At 50.9% G+C, this 13366-nt stretch overlaps 1 protein-coding gene across 2 annotated transcripts in view; it reads right to left on the bottom strand.

Moving 5' to 3' along the window:
* Positions 1 to 267: 267 nt before the first annotated feature.
* CLPB (ClpB family mitochondrial disaggregase) overlaps positions 268 to 13366 on the bottom strand; it is a 148416-nt gene continuing 135317 nt past the window's right edge. For both annotated transcript variants that reach the window (XM_017894472.1, XM_017894473.1), the window contains 7 exons: positions 10101 to 10145; positions 9592 to 9753; positions 3329 to 3485; positions 2444 to 2517; positions 2149 to 2268; positions 1846 to 1950; positions 268 to 1448 (listed from right to left, as the gene is read on the bottom strand). In XM_017894472.1, the coding sequence (XP_017749961.1) occupies positions 1200 to 1448; positions 1846 to 1950; positions 2149 to 2268; positions 2444 to 2517; positions 3329 to 3485; positions 9592 to 9753; positions 10101 to 10145 (912 nt within the window). In that variant the 3' untranslated portion in view covers positions 268 to 1199. The remainder of the gene's footprint in view (positions 1449 to 1845; positions 1951 to 2148; positions 2269 to 2443; positions 2518 to 3328; positions 3486 to 9591; positions 9754 to 10100; positions 10146 to 13366) is intronic.

Raw genomic sequence — 13366 nt, 5'->3', positions numbered from 1 at the left:
CCCTGGATTCTGACTGCCTCACACCCACCATACTGTTAGGACATGCTTCCATTACCCAAGGACCTTTGATTCCCGGCCCCATTCTCTGCTTCCTGAAAGACTAGCTAACACTACCTGAGGGTTCCACAAAGGGCCTGTGGGGGTAGGTGGGCTACTATAGATGGTGCCCAAGGATGCACCAGGCCTTGCTGTGCCTGGCTAAGGTGGGCTTGAAACATTGGCTGGTCTGTGAAATGTCCTTGGGGGATGGTGTCCAGACCCTCTGCAGACTGAATAAACTGCATGTTTATTCCAGGCTCGTTTAGCTAGAAGAGCAGTACAGACAGGGCTGAGGCCGACTCCATGGCCACATGTGCAGAGGCCAAACCCATAATTTCTCTCCCTATGCTTCCTAATGTCTGCCATGTCAGTCTTTTGAAGGAGGCCCCCACAGAGCTGAGCTGAGCTTCCTTGGTTATCTGGACGACTACTGCTCAGTCCAAGTAGAGGAGGGTAAGGAACCAGTCACGCCTCCTCCTGGAGGTGCCCAACACTGGCCTAGTCCCCAAGGCTGAAGAAACATGGGTCTGGCTTGACCCCAAGACATGGGGTGGCGAGGAATAGGGGGTATAATATAGTAGCAGAAACAGGCAAGCTTCTATGGGTCCCTTCCCCTTAGAATTTTAGGATATGGAACAAGGAGGCTACACACTAAACTGCAGAACCATCTCTGCTTGGGCCTCTGAGCTCCTCCTCCACTCCCAGGGGAGAAGTTCTGGGGACTGAGTTGCATGAGGACTGGCAGAGGGTGGCAGTTCAGTCTGGTCCCTGTCTTCTTCCAGCCAGCTGTTTTCTTAGCTGCCATACTTCTGAGCTTCCTGGGTATATGAGAAAGTCTGGCGACTATGGGGGATGGGGATCATTCTGAAGGAAATAAGGGAACACCATCCCTCCTTGCCTTGAAGGGGGTGGAAAGGCAGCTCCTCTCCTGAAGGCTTGTTAGCAGGTTATGGGTCCATAACAAAGGGGCCAGAGTTGGGCGAAATTCCTCCTTCAGGTTTTGGAGCTGAGAAGGGGTCTTCACGGGCTATGAGGAGGTAAGCAGGTGTGAGACTGGGTAGAGACGGGAGAGGTATGAGGGGAAGATAAGTCAGTCGCCATGCCACAGCCAAGGGGCCTTTATTGGATGGTGAGGGCACACAGGAGCAGGCAGGTGGCTGCTAGATGGTGTTGCACACCTTCTCAGGGTGCAGTGGTGCCCGGATGTCCAGTTTGCGAGTCTTGCTGTCCTTGTCGATGATCTCCAGACGCAGCTTGGGGAGGCGCTTCTCAGTCTGGGGCGAGGGCAGTTCTGGGCTCTTGAGTAGCTGCTTGTCTGAGTCCTCCACTGTGATGCGCAGAGTACAGCCCCCTGGTAGCAGATCCTGCTCGTAGGCTGCTGCCAGCTGGTTCACCACACGGCGCTCTACCTGTGGGCGGGGAGGTGAAGTGGTCACTCCCTCGGCCTGGAGGCTGGCCTCCATCACTTACTGCTAGGGCAACTCAGAGACCTCCTTTGAGCCTGAGCCTCAGTTTTCTCATTTGCCAACTGGGGCTCATAACAGCTAGCTCACAGGACTGCGCTCAGTTTCTGAGGCTCCCAGCCCAGTTCCCCAGTCCTAGTGGGGTTCATACTTGCCTACCCTCCAGCAGGGGTTTTACTTGGTGATCATGTGTTTATGGTTCTGAATGGGCATCCGCTCTGGGTGTGAATAATTCCAGCAACCAAGCTATAGGGAGGCAGGCTGAGAGCTCAGGAACTGGGTCTGGGGGGCCCTGGGGAGGCAGGTGTGGAGTCACCTACATTTCTCAGGCTCCTGTGCTCACCTCATGTTTGATGGAGCGGGCACCATAGTGCACATTGTAGCCGTCGACCAGCACGTCTGCCACCTCGCGGTCCCAGAGCAGCGTGATGTTGTGCCTTTGCTTGGCCTGAGATGGGTCAGATGGAAGCGTGCCTGCATGTGGCCCACTGCTTTCCATCTCTGGCCACTCTGGCCTGAGGCCAGGGCCACTGGCCCCACACCACTGTGCTCCACCTTTTGTGTGTGTGGCGGTGCCCCCAGTCCAGCATTCCAGATTTCCAGTGGCTGGCTATCCCGCCCCCACCCATGGGCAGTCCCCTCTTACTCTCTTGGCCCAGAAGTTTAGTTCCTTGTTGACGAGTTGGATGAGCTCCGAGTGGCAGAAGGGGAGGAAGTAGACGATCTCATTGATCCGTCCCAGAAACTCATCCCTCCGGAAGTGAGCCTGCAGGGCCAGGTTAGGGGTGGGATGAGCTCAGTGACCCAGAGGGGGTTAGGGAAATTACCAGACACCAGGGGAAGACTGGGGAAATTACGGGGCTTCCAGATCTTTAGGATGGCTAAGATCACCCTCCCCAAACTTTAGGCTCCAGCAGGAAGTGCCAAGAAAGGCCTCTTACTTTCAGGATAGGGCGAATCACATTCTCCTTGAAGTTCTTTGAGATGGTGATCTTGTCACTTATCTGGACATCCCCTGTGGAGGCAGAATCATAAACTGCTTACTCCCCACACTCAGGGAACTTTGGGGGCTGTGCCCGCCCCTTGGCCTGCCCATGCAAAGAGCCCTGATCCCGCCCGTCTGTGTGGTCCTGGTCAAGGTCTAAGGCTCTCTGGGCTTCAGCCTGGTCTCTTCCTCTGACCAGGCACTTTCTGAGGCCTTTCCAGCTCTCATGTGTACGAAGCCTGTGGTTCCTCAGGGTTGGAGTTGTGTGAGGGAGGGAGGGAGAGGAGAGAGGAGAAGAAACGTCAGGATTAAGACTTGAGTCCTGACTTGGAGAAGGGGGCTGCAGGGCTCGATCTTGAATGGAAAAGATGACAGACACAGCTTCCTGCCGGATGTGCTCCTTTTTTCAGCACTCTCCAAGGCCCACCTACGTAGGAAGCTGCCCTGGGTGAACAAGGCTGTGTCCACTGCCATAGAGTTTTCGATCTGCTGTCCCCTTCTTGCACCAAAGCATCTCTATCTGTTGTATGTGCATCTCGTCAGTCCCCTAAGACCCTGGGCAGCCTCTGGCCCCCCACCCTGGTGTAGCTCTGTCCATTCCTGCCTCGAGCCCTCTTATCACTCAACAGACTTGGGGCTTTCTTGAAGAAGTGGGGTCTCTGTCTCTTTCGTCTCAACCCCCACTACTTGATATGGTGCCTGCTGTCTGCTCAGTGTCAGCTAGGGACAGAGCTGCCCACTAGAACCTTCACCTGGGCCCAGGGCCCCAATCCCATTCTTCCCCAGGAGATAGGCTGGTGGCCTGGTCACTGGCCCAGACTGCTCAGGTCAGCCGCCATACCCAGGTTTTCGGCAATACGGTTACGGCTCATCTCCAAAGCTTCCTGCCTCAGCTGCAGTGCGTGCTGTGCGATCTCATCACTGGCCACATTGGAGGTCATGATGAAGATGGCGTCCTTGCAATCAATGGTCTTCCCTTTTCCATCTGTCAGCCGGCCCTGGGAAGGGAAGGAAGGGAATGTACAGTCAGGGAGCTATGTGCCTGGGCAGGCCTTAGCACTCTCAGTTCTCACCTGAGAGTTCAGGAGGCCTCCCGAGAGCCCTGTGTCTCCCTCCAGCCCCAGTGGCCAGCTGCTTCCTCCTCTGGGTTCTCCAAGCACTGGACTCGCACCTTGGCTGCTGTGCTCGCTACCCTGCACTGCAACTGCCCTCCCTACTGAGTGCCTCCAGGTGAGGCTGCACTTGCTCTCTGGCATCTCTCACGGCACCCGACTATCCCTGCATCCAGAAGTCAAGTCACAGTTAGCCATCCATTTGTGCAACCAACACATTTTTTGGAGGCCCGCTCTGGGCCAGGCTCTGTGGTGGGGTACTGGGGTCCCACTGAGCCTTCAACATGCTCCCAGTATAGAGAAGCAGTGAGATTCAGGAAACAAGCACAATATGTTAAGTATGACGATAAAGGGAAGCCCAGCATGCTGCAGAAATTCAGAGGAGGGTACTTTACACGGCTACCGTGAGGACCAGATGTGGTTACCTGGTGAAAAATTCTTAGCAAACCAAGCTATACGAATGTTCAGAGCTAAAATTACTATAGTAGGTGATATATAATGAATTGAAACAGGACAATCTCTTATCTTTGGAGCTGCCATCTGGCCTAACAGGGATAAAAAATGAGACTGCTTCTTTAACCACCTTGGGAAGTTTCCTTGGAATGTTCAGCTCTTTCTAGAAGGGACACAGGAGGCATCTATACTGGAGAAAGATGCACCAAAGGAGGAGAAAAGGAGCAAACAGTAAAGGGCAGAGACAGAAGAATGATAAAAGTACAGCGTTCTGGGACCAATCAGTTCAAGGGTACAGAGCCCTGCTCACTCAGCGAACCTCAAGGGCATGACGGTACAACAGCACTTTATATCATAACAAAAGCAATGATCAGGGACTCCTTGACAGCAAGCAATAGAGTGACAACACCGATCACGTACAGGGACTTCTAGTTTCATCACAGATGCTCTGCTTAGTGCTTTTTGTGTACAATCGTACTCCTTCTAGTAGGAAAGTGGCTCTTTGATGGCAGAGGCTGGGTCTTGTTCATCACTGTGTCCCAGAACAGCATCCAGTACAGAGTAGGTGTTTGATACCTGCTTGCTGGAGGCTGGAATCTTCACATCCACCCTTGGAGATAGGTGCAGTTAGGACCCTTACAAAGAAACTGAGGCTCAGAGAGGATCAGTAACTTGTTTGAGGTTTCACAGCTAGGATACAGTAGAGGCAAGATTTGAACTGTCTGACTTCAGAGCCCATGCCCTTCCTCTGTACCAGGCTACAGAGGTCATACCAATGGTGCTGGATGAATGAGGCCTCATGCTATTTTCTTTCCTTCGACAGAATTTTCTCAGAATTCTGCTAAATTCAGTTTGTATCCTTTGCTCCTCACTGGAGAGATGCAACTGGGACAGGTGCTAGGGAGGAGATCTGCCTGAGATTTCTTCCGGGAAGCAGAGAAAGCATAGCTCCCTCCAAGCCAGAAACTGTGGCTCTGGGGATATACATCACTGATCTCAGCCTGTTGGTTCCTGCCTGAGCCAGTGATGCTGGGCCCTGCCCGAGCTTCAGGGTCAGCCCTTGCTTCTAAAGCCAGTATAATGGTAAACCCAGTCTTACCCCTTAGGAGCAAAGGAGAAAGGATTGTGCATCAACCGAGCTAGCTTACTGCACGCTGGGTGTACTTTCCAGCCTTGCTTTCCACTGGACCTTGGCATAGGCCTCTGAGAAACTGTTAATTCCCAAAGGGTCTATTCACAAGGAGCCTAGTAATCCATGTCCTGGAGCTGGTCACTCTGTTGTCCCTGCCTTGGGGCAGGAAAAGGGAAGCAAGAGTGCAAGCGGATATCCTTGAGCTTTTACCAGCAGCTTTTCACTCTTACCTCCCTGCTTATGGGTTCTAACCTAACAGAATCCACTGAGGGTAGGTCTAGTTTTGGAGACCAGGTGTGTGTGTGTGTGTGTGTGTGTGTGTGTGTGTGTGTGTGTGTGTGTGTGTGACATGTCCAAGCATGTGCATATGACAGTGTGTTCCACACTCACTTTGCAGAGCTCATCCCCAAGGACTGGCTTCACACACTGCTATACTGGCCAGAGCAATAACCCAGCAGCAATTTCATTCTAAGAGATCAAAGCTCTGCTCGTAACTGGGCCTGAGGATGGGTCCCAGGTGGGTGAGGGGAGCAGGTGCAGTGCACGACTGACCCAAAGGGTGACTTTCAGTGCTCATGTCTACTTCTCCTCAGTTTCCTTGGCAATAAAGATGTGTCTCAAACAGGAAGCTGTCTGTGCCTCACCTCCCTCTAACCACCAGAGTGTGCACATCCTGGGTGGGGGTTGAATGCTCACCCCAGGGTTATGGGGCTGCTTTCCCACTGTCTCACATATGAATCCTTGGTGGGAGGAGTGGGGGGGCTGGGCTCTCTGGGGACTAGTCTCTTTCTGGGACTTCTGCCCTGGGGTCACCTGTAAATGGCCAGCATTAGTCCTGCTTGGTGCTCTGATGAGAGCAATAGGGTTCTTACTTTTCTGGGTCCAGGCTTGGGAGAACTGGACTGGGTAGGGATGAGGGTGCTTCCCTCACACCTCCAGCCTGGATTAGGTGCCCCTACAACTCCTGTGAGCACTTGCTGTTTGTCACTAGTGCAGCACTGGCCACAGTGAACTGAACTATTTTTAGCTGCCTGTCTCCGCACTCATTGGTCACGCCGAGGACAGGGCTGCGTCCCTGCCCCACACAGTGCCTCATGAATAAATGAATGAGCTACATTCTTTTGGTTTGCTCTTTTTTGTTTTTGAGACAGGGTCTGGCTCTGTTGCCCAGGTTGGAGCACAGCGGTGCAATCTCTGCTCACTGCAACCTCCGCCTCTGAGGCTCAAGCCATCCTCCCACCTCAGCCTCCTGAGTAGTGAGGACTACAGGCACACGCCACTATGCCCAGCTCATTTTTGTATTTTTTGTAGAGACAAGGTATCGCCATGTTGCCCAAGCTGGTCTCGAACCCCCGAGCTCAAGTGATCTGCCCGCCTCGGCCTTCCAAAGTGCTGGGATTACAGGTGTGACCCACCGTGTCTGGCTTGGTTTACTTCCTACCTCTCTGGTGAGTCTGTCTTGACTCTTCCCTGATAAGTCCCAAAGCTCTGTGTGTAGCCCTCTTTTCTCTGCACATTATACACTCCCTGGGTTAGAGACCTCATCTATTCCTGTGGCTTCCATTAACCCCTCTGGGCTGAAGGATTCCTGAACTGCTATTTTCAGTCAGACCTTTCCTACACTCCTGACCCATGAAACTGATGAACCGCCTCTTGGCCATCTCCACCTGGATGTCCCTCAGGCATCTCACCTTCAACATTTCCACACCTCAGTGCCTCACCTTCCTCTCCAATCTGCTGCTTTCCACAGTGTTCACCGCCTCAGCTGATGGCCAACTGGAAGTAGCCAACAGCCCACCCTTGGCTCCTCCCTCTCTCCTCAGTCAACCTTCTAGTAGTTTCTCCAGCCCATGGCCTCCCCAGCCCTAGCTTGGGCTCCCCAGCAGTCTCCTTGTTAATGACACTCTCCCTTCTCATCCATTCTTTACACAGCTGCCCATGGCATCTTTGTAAAGTGAAAATGTGACTGTTTCTTTCTTGCTTAAAGTCTTTCAAAGGCTCCTTACTCTCTACGAGAGAAATGCAAACTTCTGTGCCTGGCATTTTAACTGGGCCCTGTTTACCTTACCTACCTTCTCTCTACCACTCCGTTCTTGTTTTCCCTCTGCAGTTGAGCAGTACTGACGAGCTGCAGTTCCCTGAGAATGCCAGGCTGTTTCATGCCCTGTACTTTTGCACATTAGGTTTCTACTGCCAGCCCCTCCACTCTGTTCACTTAGCACTTACTAACTCTTTGAAGGTTTGCTAAACTACTGTTGAATTAAATTAGTCAATACAACATTTCCCCTGACTTTGTGGGCTCTGGGAATGGTTCAAGTGAACATGACAATGGCCCGTCCTCAAAGAGCCTAAGTCGAGTAAACCTGGATGGCAGCTTTGGTCAATGGAACCAAGAGCATTGGAAACTATCGTAGGCTGGGCCTGGGGGAAGGGGCGACAACAGCTGCAGGAAGGAATTCCTATCAATCCCTAAAAGGCAGTCAGTGGAGTGAAGTGACGGAGGAGGGGGAGACAGGGCTTTCATGTAGGGCTAGTTGTACTTCAGTCAGCAGTTGCCTTCTGTCTTTTTGGGCCAAGAATGCCATCAGAGGTGCCTCTCTTAAGGAGGCCAGAAATCAAACAGGCCGCGATGCTCACCGTCCCTGAGTGGCACGGTCCCGTCCCTTCAGTGCTTCACTGAGACGGACCTCGCTCTTTTGGCCCTAGCTACATGGTGGTCATTCAAGCTGCAGGATCTAGAACTGGGCTGCCTGGGTTTGAATCCTTGATTCTCTCCCCCCAGCTGCATGACCATAGGTGAATGAATTAATCTTACCTTGCTTTAGTTTCCACATCTGTTCAACAGAGGCCATAATAGCTAGCTTTGGAGGGTTGTTGAAAGGGTTAAATTGATACACATAAGCCTCTGAAGACAGTGAATGGCACACAAAATACCAGCTACTACCATGTCTCCTTTCCACCTGTCTACCAGGCAGAGAGCTCCCAGAGGGCACGTTCGGGTCTGGCCATAGCTGTGCACTTGAATCTCATCAAGAGGCTGGAATGGAGTGGAGGCCTCAGCGTACACATGTGAGTAACTGAGTGTGTGACCTCTGAAGGACTGGTCTCTCCTCAGCAGGAGGTTCAGGGCAGAGAGCAGCTGAAGGGCTAGGAAGACACAACAAAACGGGCAGGGGCAAGGAGGCTGGGCCAGGTGGGGAAGGCAGTGAGCAGCTGGTAGGAGATCTGGATCTAGGTCTTCCTGGCTTGGTACCTGATGTGCTGTTCGGTCTGGAGGAGTCCCCTCCCTGTGGCCTCCTGTGACATGGGAAGCAAACCACCTTCCTATTTTCCCAGGGCTGCAGGAGGCTAGGTAGACAGGTGAGCTGGACTCATGGCCAGGTGCTGGCTAATACAGTCCCTGCATGGGAGAAGAGGGGCCTCATCCCTGGTTCAGTCCTTGGCTCCTCATGCTCTTTTGATGGAGCAGGGCCTCTGAAAAGGTGGAATTCATCTTCTTCCATGATTGTAAGCAATCCCTCGCCTGGCTCAAGGTAAACAGTGGTATGGGGGAAGAATTGGGGCTCTGGGATCAGACATATCTGTAGCCCAATCTTGGCTCTTTACACAGCAGCTCTGGCCTTAGGCATGTCTTTTATAACCTCTCTGAACCTCAGTTTCTTCATCTGTAAAAAATGAGCAATTTCTCCTTTGCCTGGTAGGAATTTTTTTCTACCTGCCTTATGAGGATTATGATAATGGCTGTAACGTCTTTAGTACAGGTCTAGTACACAGAAAGTACTGGATAGAATTAAGTTCTTCTCTCCATTTAGAACTTACCCCTACCAGCAGGGGAACTGGACCATCTGTAAGAACCCTCAGATTCTCAGAAGAGAAAGACTCCATGAACCAGGGTATCAGCATCTCACCATTAGCAGCAACAATATTAGCATTTTAAAGAACTGCAGGAGACAATGTTTGGCACACAGGGAGGAACAAGAGCTGTCTGAGGCAGAAGGAGTTTTGGGGCTTCTCTGATTCAGCCTCCTCGTTTGTCACATGAGGTCTCTGATGCCTAGAGATGGGCAGTGACTTGCCAAGGTCACAAAGCCAGTCAGGAGCAGAGCTGGAACTAAAAATTCACGTCTCTCTCTCATGGCACCTCTGCCATACCATGTCTCTCTAGAAGGTGGCCTGAGCAGCCACGCAATTTCAACTCTTAGGCAGAGCTGGTCTTCCCTTGAGTGCCCCACCTGGGCCCTAGTGCAGAGGGGCTAAGCTGTACCTGCTGGATGAATGAACGTACACATGTGAGAGCAGGAAGCCGAGGAATGACCAGCTAGCCTCTGGGCCCTCGCTTTCTGCTGTTCACAGTCCCCCTTATCTCCAGTGTCCTCCCGCTCCATCCTGGCCCAAGGTGACTCTCACCTCATCAAACAGCTGCAGCATGATGGTGAGCACATCTGGATGGGCTTTGTCTACTTCATCAAAGAGCACCACGGCATTGGGGCACTGCTTCAACTTCTTGGTCAGCTGACCACCCTCCTCATGGCCAACGTAGCCTGGTGGGGACCCGATAAACTTGGCCACCTGGTAGAAGGAAGGAAACATGCTAGGAAGGCCTTTCTGTGCTTTTAGTTTCCAACATGGGGCATGCATGGGAAGATGACTTTATATACTATTAAGGTTGCCTGTCTCAACAGAGACGATTGGCTGTCCGTCTCCTGGTGTGGCAGATAGATCTTCTCTCTGTTTATTCTTCAGAGCAAATCTTATGTGAAACAAATCAGTGACCCTGCTGCACACCTGTGCTCCCAATGACAAATCCCAAGGCTGCTGGAATTATCTGAGGCCCAAAGGCCCAAATGTTAAGACCCAGGCAGTCACGCTGACAAGCCCTCCAAACCATGCTTCATTCAAAGACTGTCGTCACTCACCTCGTGTCGCTCCTGGAACTCGGACATGTCCAGCCTGATGAAGCCCTGTGTGGAAACAAGGAAGCACTAAGTCCGTTTGGAGGCCGGAAAGTGAAGAGAAGGGTTAGGGAGGAAAGCACCTCAACTATCCCCAAGGCTTTCACATCACACCAACACAAGATCTTCTATCTCACGCTCAAGGGATGTTTTTTCTGGCTTCCTGTCTCCTTTTCTGTGTACTCATTTCCTACGAGTCCCTCATTCTCTTCCTTAAAAGACCCAAATCATATACCTGACCTTCTAATCTGACTTGGGGTGTCTTCTTTCAGGGAGGCCTCTCCTGTTCTGATTACCGCATTATCCACCCACTCGTCCACATTTCCTGAGGGCATCCTGTGTGTGCTGGACACCAGAGTTACAACAGGGAACAAGTCTTGGTCTCTGTCCTTAAGGAGCACCCCATCGGGCGGTGCAGACATGGACAAAGTTAGTCACGATCAGTATGGACTGTGATGTGAGGAGGAGAGAAACACTCAGATGGCTCCAGAATGCCTCTCAACTCTGAAAGTCTGTGTGATGCCCATGTCCCTTTGATTTACTTTTCTTCAAAATGAATATATTTTAAAATGTATTTACATTTCTTCATTTCATTAAAAAAAAAAATTAATAACATAGCGGTACCACCCTTTTCTCTCCACCACAGGGTGTAGGGGTGATTTCCGAAGAAATGGCCCCATGGGTGAGGGCCACGGTTAGCCCCTGGGGAAGAGAACAGCTTGCAGTGTGTGATCTGAAGAGTTAACACAGGCGGAGTGCCTGCTGGTTTTCAAGAACCATGACCTGATTAGGGAGCTGTAAAGGCATCCACAGGTACCCTGTCTAGCCACAACCAGACCAGAGTTCTCCACAGTCCCCTGGGCTCCTCTCCTACTGGCACATGCCCGCGTCTAAGAGACGGCATTCACCGAATCCTGCTTCACCGGAGAGCCGGCGATGATGGGGGTGCCAAGACCCTCACGGGGAGGTGGCTATGTCTGAAATCCAGGGCCATATTCTAGCTTGGCCACTGGTCAGAAATTCACGCCGTGATGTACTTTTAGTTCTTTCTCTGTCCTGTCATTCTACAGCTGAGACACAGGGTGCAAGAACCCTAGGCTGGGAGCCAGGGGGCTCAGGTTCCAGTCCTAGTTCTGCCTGCCTGTGAAGCCCTGGACATGCTGCCTCCCCTTTCTGAGCTGCAGTTTTGTCCTGTGTTACACAAGGCTCTTGGCTCCTCTCCCTACCTCACCAGGGGTCTGAGGATCTAATCCAAGAGGTGGGACAGGACTTAGAGAAGTTATTAAGGCCACATGGGGCATGAGCCAGAAAGGATTTCCAGAGGGTCCCTAGGCCGCTCAGTCAAGAGATCTGCAGGTTTCAGGAAGGGTGGGAGGATGGCCATGGAGAAGCTGGGAGAAGCAATGGGCTGGAAGCCACAAGATGGGTCTCTGATTAATAACAGCTGACATTTACTGGGTATTTACTATGTGCCTGGCATTGTTTTAAGCAAGCTATAAAGCGCTTAGAACATGTACAAGTCTCTGAGGCAAGCACTACTATCACCTCCACTTTACAGATGAGAAAACTAAGTCATAGATTAAAGTAACTTGCTCAAGGTCACCCGCGCTTGGCAATCCGGCTCCACGTCTGTGCTCTTAGCCATCATGCTACACTGCCTCATAGCTTCCCCTCTGCCAATCAGCTGGGTTCTTGACAGTCTTCACCTGAAGAGTTCTGAGCTTTGCGTCCAGATGCCAATGAATGTCTGACGACACATGGACTATAGACTTTCATGCTTACTTATGTCAAGTGACCTGGGTTCTCACCCTAGTTCTTCTAATGATTTGCTAGGTAATTTTGAACACGTTTTTGGGCTTGATTTTCTTGGCCAGAATCATCATTTTGATTTCACATGATCTTAGCTTGGGGTTATCAACAAAGTGAGGCAAGAACAATAAAAGTAACATTCAACATGTACTGATTGCTTACCACATGCCAAGAATGGTGTTTTAACATTTTACATCACTATCTCATTTAACCTTCTGAACAATCCAGGGAGACCGGCACCATTATGGAGCCCACTTTTCAGATGAGAAAGATGATGTAAACAGAGGTCCTGGCCAACTCCACATAGCAGGGTACAGTTGGGATTTGAACCCAGGCAGCTGGACTCAGATACTTGCTCTTTATCCCTCATCATATTGCTACTAGAACTAAGTCTTTTGGGCTCCACCACCCTACCTTATAATGATATCACAGAACACCATTAAGGTTCCTTCTCAAGGCTTATCAGCTCTAGTAATGAAAGTTAACAGAGCCACTCAGTTTGGAAGAAATACTACACAGGCTAATGAGAGAAAAAACATAAGTTCACAGATCTGATAAAGAAATCATGTAAATGTACAAAGAATGCCTTCTGAAGCAGCAAGATCTGGAGGTGTCAGTGTCTCTTTACAAATGAAGAAACTAGGGATCAGAGAGCCAGAACCAGAATTCACGTCACCAAACTCTGGGCCAGTGCTCATTTCATTTCATCAGCCGTCTTGGGAGACAAATTAATGGGAGCTTCTGTTTGGTAAAAGTCTCTTTCACACTGGGCTCTGTGAATGGCGCTTTCCATACATCGCTCTTTGGGCCCCAGGCACACTGGTTACACAGCTTAAAGTCCAGGGCTCTCTTGGATTTCGAAGGCAGGTCTCAAACATGCCTGTCATGTGGCTATAAAGTATCTATGCTAAACATAGATTCTGTAATGAGTTGACCCACAGGGCTAGTACAGGTAGGAGTTTCATAGAAGCACCACCTATGATTTAAAAATAAAATACATGATTGTTTTTATGGAGCTTCTCATGCCTCTCATCTCCCAATGTGAAATGGGGACACACTGGCAAGTTTCCAATCTAGCTTCCTAGAGCAGCTGAGAACAACGGTATCACAGTGAGGAGCTGAGAGACTGGATTGATTCTGGTTTTATTTCTTCCCCTAACAGGGGAAGCCTAAGAATGGTGTAGGGCCTCAGTTTTCTCATCTGAAAAGTGGGTCTAATTTAGCATCCATGCCAACTTCCCCATATAATCAAATGGGAGAGTAGATGGGGTGCTGCTGTGGTAAGCAGGAAGTGATGAATACATGCGAGTCAAGGAACAGGCACTTGCTGTGTGCTCGCCATGATGTGATGACATAAGTGATAAGCACACAGCGGCGTCACTTGATGCTCCCCATAACCTAAGATACGGATTGGAGGGCTT

Source organism: Rhinopithecus bieti, unplaced genomic scaffold (assembly GCF_001698545.2).
Source record: "Rhinopithecus bieti isolate Rb0 unplaced genomic scaffold, ASM169854v2 scaffold_21412, whole genome shotgun sequence".
In the NCBI taxonomy this organism is placed as follows: Eukaryota; Metazoa; Chordata; class Mammalia; order Primates; family Cercopithecidae; genus Rhinopithecus; species Rhinopithecus bieti.
The sequence above is the reverse complement of the archived record's forward strand: the minus strand, read 5'-3'. Positions and strand labels throughout refer to the sequence as shown.